General features: G+C 50.9%; 1 protein-coding gene across 1 annotated transcript; it reads left to right on the forward strand.

Annotated features, from left to right (window-relative positions):
* The first annotated feature begins 924 nt into the window (after window positions 1–924).
* Window positions 925–6,442, forward strand: LOC147913881 (alpha-1-antitrypsin-like). Its single transcript, XM_087447751.1, has 4 exons — window positions 925–1,543; window positions 2,999–3,269; window positions 4,668–4,815; window positions 6,251–6,442. Exons 1-4 carry the CDS (start codon window positions 925–927, stop codon window positions 6,440–6,442), a joined length of 1,230 nt encoding a protein of 409 aa, XP_087303877.1.
* The last annotated feature ends 359 nt before the right edge of the window (window positions 6,443–6,801 follow it).

The following is a 6,801-nucleotide window of genomic DNA, read 5'->3' on the forward strand; positions in this document are numbered from 1 at the left end:
ACCAAGCCTTACTTTTCACAGTGTGTAACAGCAAGATAACAAGACACCCCATGAGACAAAGTTAGCGTCTGCGATGCCTCGAGGGTGAGAGCTCTCGTGTGATATTTTTCAACAGCATTCCCAGGCCCAGGACGTTGGAGGATCAGATGATAATCAGCTCCAGGCTCAAGTGGCCTGTAAGGTGAGGGCTGTAGTCGCTGAGGGAGAGGGACGAAGTATGTGGAGTCAGGGAGAGTCTGCACCAAATCAGCCAGGATGGGGTTCCTCACAGCCCCGCTGGGTTCTGGCTGTGTGTCATTGGGCAGGATCCTTCCCTTTCTGGGCAACAGTGCCTCTGTCTGTTAAATAACAGGCTTCAATGGCAGCCCTCCGAGGGCTGCTCCAGACCCAATCATCCCTGCCTCCTGGGTAATCGTGTGCATGGACAGTATGATTCTTGTGCCTCAGTTTCCTCTTTTGTAAAATAAGGGCTGTGGGACTTGCACAGCGAGGTCATTGCTAATGTTAGTGGAGCCGTCAAGAGCATGGATTCGAGACCCAGACTACCTGGCTGGGTGATTCTGGTCCTGCTACTTTACTGCTCTGTGACCTTGGATAAGTGACTTAACTTCTTGGAGCTTTGGCCCCTCATCTGTAAATCGAGACTTGTCATGTGACCTACGTCATGGGATTGTTACAAGAGGGCAACGAGTTAAGACAGTCAAGTGTTTAGAAGGGAGCTTGGCATATGGTGAGCACCATCAAAGTCTTTGCTATTGTTCTCAGTCTTTCAGTGGTGATGATGCAGAAAGTGCTTGGCACAGGCCTGGCACATAGTAGCTGTTTGAGAAACTGTGGTTGCTCTCCATGGTGCTGATCAGTGGCGTAGGGACTCCTCTTGTGGCCTGACTTGGGCTTGGTGCCCATTCGTTCTCTTGCAGGACAATGCCATCCTCCATCACGTGGGGCCTCCTCCTGCTGGCAGGCCTGTGCTGCCTGGTGCCTGGCACCCTGCAAGCATCAGAGCATGATCAAAATCTCCGTCAGCACCCACCCCTCCCCAACATAACCCCCAACCTGGCTGACCTCGACTTCAGCCTGTACCATGAGCTGGCCCGTGAGTCCTACACCACCAACATCTTCTTCTCCCCAGTGAGCATCACTATAGCCTTTGCGATTCTCTCCCTGGGGACCAAAGGTGCCACTCACATCCAGATCCCCCAGGGCCTCAATTTCAATTTCAAGGAGACAGTTCAGACTGATATCCACAAAGGCTTACAACATCTCCTCGACAGCCTCAACCAGCCAGGTGATGAGTTGCAGCTGACCACCAGCAATATACTACTCATTGATGAGAATCTGAAGCAAGTGCATAAATTTTTAGAGGATGTCAGAAAGCTGTACCACTCACAAGCCTTCTCCATCAACTTTGGGAACATTGAAGAGGCCAAGAAAGAGATCAACAAGTTTATAGAGAAGAGAACCCAAGGAAAAATGGTGGATTTGGTCAATGAGCTTGACAACGACACAAGTCTTGCTCTGGTGAATTACATTTTCTTTCACGGTAGGTTTTACCACCAGCCTGAGCTGTTTCAAATGGGAACATCCAAAAATATTCACAAACAGTCTTTAAATCTCCTTGGCAGTCTAAGATAGGATATGGCAGTGCATCTCAGCATGTGTTACTCAATTCTATACACACAGCCATTAAAATACCTTCCATGATCCATTAAAGTTAGGGAGTGATGGGTTCAACAGTCAAATCATTGTCTTCTCTGCAGGACTTCTCAGTGCCTTTAATGTCTTAATGTGTGTTATAAATCCCTACCAGGGAGGGACGTACAATAAGCAATGTCTCCCAAAATAGAGATCCAGAAAAACAAATGTTAGTAGAGTATATGAAGGGAAGAGTTTTATGGGACACACTTCTGACAGTTCTAGTGTAGTAGAGACAGTGACAGCTTTGGAGTCAGAAAACCAGGGTTCAAATCCTGCCTCTATCACTTCTTAGCTGTTTGACTGTGGGCAAGTCATTTTACCACTTGGAGTTTCTAGTTTCCTCTCTGTAACATGGATGTAATGATGTTCTCCTTGTCAGATTTTTATACTTTCAAAAAACAAGTTACAAAGAATACGGACTATACATTCACATAGTAGGTGCTCAACCAAACTTGAGTCTCAGCCTTCCTCCCTCTGAGTGCTGACACTGTCAGGAACCTGTGGGCCCCAGAGGGCATCCTCAGGCAGTTTAAACAGTCCACAGGAATAGCCGGGGGTAGGGGAGGGGAGAGTCAAGGCCAGGGGCTGCTTCCCTCACACTGTTGGCTTCTTGCTCTTGAGGCAACAGTGTGATGGAGAGGGCCGAGCCAGAGTCAGCACATCTAGGTCCCAGCTCTGCTGTGGGCTTGAGGTGGGCCTCATCGCCTCTCCAGCCTCCATCTCCATCTCCCGTCCAATGAGAAAATTGGGCTCGGGGTCCCTGGGGCTCTGCCCATCCTGACTTGGCAGGATGGTGACGTTCTGTTGGTCTAGCAGAGGGGAACTGCCCAGGCGTCCACATTTCACGTGTTGGTCCAGGAAAAGGCCATCAGGGTAAGAACAAGAGTGATCTCCCTGAATGATTTGAACTGCCCGCTAACAAGGTGCAGGGAACCTCAGGCAAAGAGGTGCCAAGTTTGCCTTGGGAAGCTTCCAACTGGCCCCAATAAGTTTCATTAATCATCCTCAGGCCATCCATAAATAAACATAAAATCACAGGAAAAGTGCCTGCTCTGTGCACCCAGGTTAGCGCCGTTTAGTGTCTGTGATACAGAAATTCTGGTTCCTCCTCTGGCTTCAGATTATCCTCACAAAGCCCTTCGGGAGCCTGATGGGTTCATTTTAGCCCCATTTTATGGATGGTAATGCTGAGGCTCAGAGAGAAGCGTCTTACCAGGGGGCCTCAGGGCTCCCTTCTCTAGCACACCTATCTACACCTTCTTCCCACCCCCAGCTGATGTACATCTTCACCTCTCTCCAGGCAAATGGAAGGATAAATTTGAGGCTGGGCACTTGATGGAAGAAGACTTCCAAGTGGACAAGAAGACCACCGTCAAGGTTCTCACGATCAACTGCCTGGGCCTGTTTGACGTGCGCCGCATCGATGTGCTCTCCTCCTGCGTCCTGCTGCAGCATTACCAGGGCAAGGTCACCGCCTTCCTGATCATGCCCGACCCCGGGAAGATGCAGCAGCTGGAGGACATGCTCTCTGAGAAGCACCTCTTCAACATCCTCAGACTCATTGACCGACGGTGATTCCCAGCCCAGGGCTGACCCGGGAGCTGCCACACGAGGCCTGGCCAGAGGGTGGGAGGGTGGACCCACATCCCGTGGGCCACAGCCACTGTGCACGACCTTGTGCTTCCAGACAGAGGCCAGCGTCAGTTCAGGGAGACCAGCCGGGCTCCGTGGGAGGGACAGGCCCACAGGTGAGGAGGCCAGAGTCCTGTCCCTGGGGACTTCCTCCCCAGCATGGACACTGCCCCTCCCCAGTGCCCGGGCCCAGTGCAGGGCGAGCAACACCAACACACGCCGTGGGAGAACCGAGAAGGAAGAGGTGGGCTTCCCGGCAGGGGAGCAGTTGACGTGGAGTTAGAGGATGGAAAGTCATGGCTGGGCAGGGGAAGCTGCTCGGAGAGGCCAGAAAAGTGAAGGTTTGAGGGCGTTCAGGTTCCTCTGTCACTAGATCAGTGTGATTTGACTGGGTCTGCCGTAGTGAAGTAATACGTGAGCATGGACCCCACGTTAGTGCATATCTCTGTATTCATAAAATGCCCATGCCCCCTGTACTATTCTATTATATACATTATGAAACGAAAAGGAAAATATAAAGTATGAGGTTAAAAAAATGAATAGAAGGGGCGGCCCAGTGGCATAGTGGTTAGGTTCGCGTGCTCAGCTTCGGTGGCCCCGGGTTCGAGGGTTTGGATTCCGGGCGTGGGTCAACACCGCTCGTCAGGCCATGATGTGGAGGCGTCCCACATACAAAATAGGGGAAGACTGGCACAGATGTTAGCTCCGTGACAATCTTCCTCAAGGAAAAAGAGGAGTATTGGCAATGGGTGTTAGCTCAGGGCCAATCCTCCTCACCAAAAAATAAAAGAATAGAAGTTTTACTACCTCTTCCCACCCAACTCCTTGTTCCTGCACCAGAGGCTGAGTGAACAGAGCAAGGAGGGGTTGACAGAACGGGTCAGACAGAGCCCAAACGCCAGTCAGCTCACATGTCAAACCCTCCTGGGGCCACACTTTGTTCCCTTGGAAGACAAGACCTGAAAATCAGCCCTAGAGTCCCTCGTCATTCACCATAAAATGTCACTCAGAACCTGACACCACACCCCATGTTCCCCTTGGATTCTGGCCCAGAGAATTCCCACTCTGGGGGTGACAGAACCCTGCAGGACAGTGTGCTTCCCAGAGGACAGCTGGAGCCGTCTGGAGGGCTTCTCAGAGGAGGTGGCATTTGAGAGGCTTTGCAGGACAAGACGGTTCCTGTGATCCCAACATTCTCTGACACAGGTGTGGAGGAGCTAAAAGTAGAATAAACACAGGCTCACCTCACATCCTCGTGGCACTAAGTGGGAGAAATGACCAGAAAGGGAACACTTTCAATGCTCTGAAACTCCTTTGTTTTCTAACCATTGTGACAGGTTCGCCAATTTACGTTTGCCCAAACTGTCCATTTCTGGAACCTACGATCTGATAAAGGTCCTGGGCAACCTGGGCATCACCAAGGTCTTCAGCAACCAGGCTGACCTCTTGGGGATCACTGAGGAAGCAGCCCTGGTGGTGTCCAAGGTGAGTTTGTCCCTCTGTCTGTAGGTCAGAGTGTGTCCGGAGGCCACAGCTCAGGGGTGAGTGTGAGCAAACAAACACACCTGCAGATGGAGGTCCTCTGAGGACCGGCACTGGAGTCACCCAGACTGGAGTGCGGTCAGAGGACTGAGTGCAGGAGGCGCCTCACGGGCTTCGGGCATTGTAGGGGCCTCCTCTGAGGTGGTGAGCCTCTCCCTCTGTCTTGTCTTCATTCAGGGCCTTCCCTTCTCTGGGCCTTGAAGGAACCATCCTTACAAAGACAGGCCCTGGCTCGGGGATGTCAGAGGACATTTGGCCCCGGCGTCCTGTGACGCTGGGAGCAATTGGCGAATCACTGAGTCCGAGTTAACGAGCGATTTCAGCTGAGATGCCATTTATTCAGGAGAATTCAAGGTGACCAAAGAGACAACTGCAGGTCAATGACAGTAAAGTGAGTACCTGGTTGTGGACTAGGTGCTGTGAAGGTGCCCGTCACAGTCCTCGTCCCCAAGGAGCTTAAAATCTGCTACTAGAAACAAGAGACGTGCCAAGGAGGATGAAGTGAAGAACATCTTCTCCTCCTGAGGTTGTGGGCTGTTTCCCAGGGAGGCTGAGGGTGTTGCTGAGGGAGGAGAAGTGAGGGTGCGCTGGTGCAGTCAGGCAACGGCCTTGAGGAGGTGGAGAAATTTCGGTGTGCCCCTCACAGGGAAGGTGCACGAGGATGGGGAGGGACAGGCCAGTTGATGAGAGAGGCCTGAGCATGGTATTGAGGGACAAGGAAGAGACCAGTCCCCGAGGAAGTGAAAGGTTAAGCGAGGAGTCTGGGATGGGGCTGGGTAAGTAGGTGTGATGAATTGATTGACCCCCACAGTTACCAAGTAAAGATCTTCAATTTTGTTGTCTTCGTTTACACATACATACAAGTACACTTCTCACACAAGCACAGGCACGTATGCACATAGATGCACATTTATTGAGCAACTATACTGAGTGGGGTGAAGCACCATAGTGGCCTTGAGTGATCATATTGCATAGCTCTGATTTTCCTACTTAGGAAACTGAGGATTCAAGAAGTCTTGTCATCTCCTTGAAGTGACACAGTTAGTGGGAAAAGTGGGATTTGAACCCAGGTCTCTGTCATGGAAATTCATTTTCTTTCACTACACCATGATGATTCAGTTGTGAATCTTGTGGTTCTTTAATAAAAATGCTCAAATGGTAGACACCCAGCTGGTGATTCTGCTTGTTTGTCATTGTTTTGGTTTTTAAACCAAGGAAATGCTAGAAAGACTCAGGTCCTCAACGGGGCCCTGGAGGGAGCCCTTCCTTGAGCTCCCAGCACAGCTCCTTCCACATTGGGCCTTGCTCCCAGGCTGGGTGATGGGGCTGTGCAGCCTGTCTCTGCCTCAAACAGGCCTCTGTTCTCTCTTCCCTCCAGGCCCTGCATATGGCTGCATTGACCATCGATGAGAATGGGTCAGAACTGTCTGGGAACACTCCTTTGAGAGACAGCGGCTGGTATAGGCATCTGACCATCAGGTTCGACAGGCCCCTCTTAGTCATTGTCAAAGATGAAAGCACCAACATTCCCCTCTTCATGGGAAAGGTGATGAATCCCACGCAAAAATAACTGCCTCTCTGGGTTCAGCCGTTCACCTTCCCAAGCCAGGCCGCCTCCCTAGGTGACATTAAAGAGTGGCTGACCTGGCCCAACCTTGAGTGTGACATGCAAATCCCTCATCTTCTTGTCTCTGAGTCTACCTTTACCTCCTCAGGATGTGTGTGCAACCCAGGTCACAGCAATCTTCTATGTAACCATTTAATCAATATTTATTATGTATTTACACTGTCCAGGCACTGTGCTAGGCCACGACAAAATGTTGACTGAAACTCACAATTTACTTAACAGATACGGAGAGCCAGCAACATCAGGAGACGAACCTCTCTGGAGGTGGGAGGGAACACCTAAATAATTGTTCAGATTTTGGT

Source organism: Ceratotherium simum, chromosome 24 (assembly GCF_057802395.1).
Source record: "Ceratotherium simum simum isolate JZ-2026a chromosome 24, ASM5780239v1, whole genome shotgun sequence".
Taxonomy (NCBI): domain Eukaryota; kingdom Metazoa; phylum Chordata; class Mammalia; order Perissodactyla; family Rhinocerotidae; genus Ceratotherium; species Ceratotherium simum.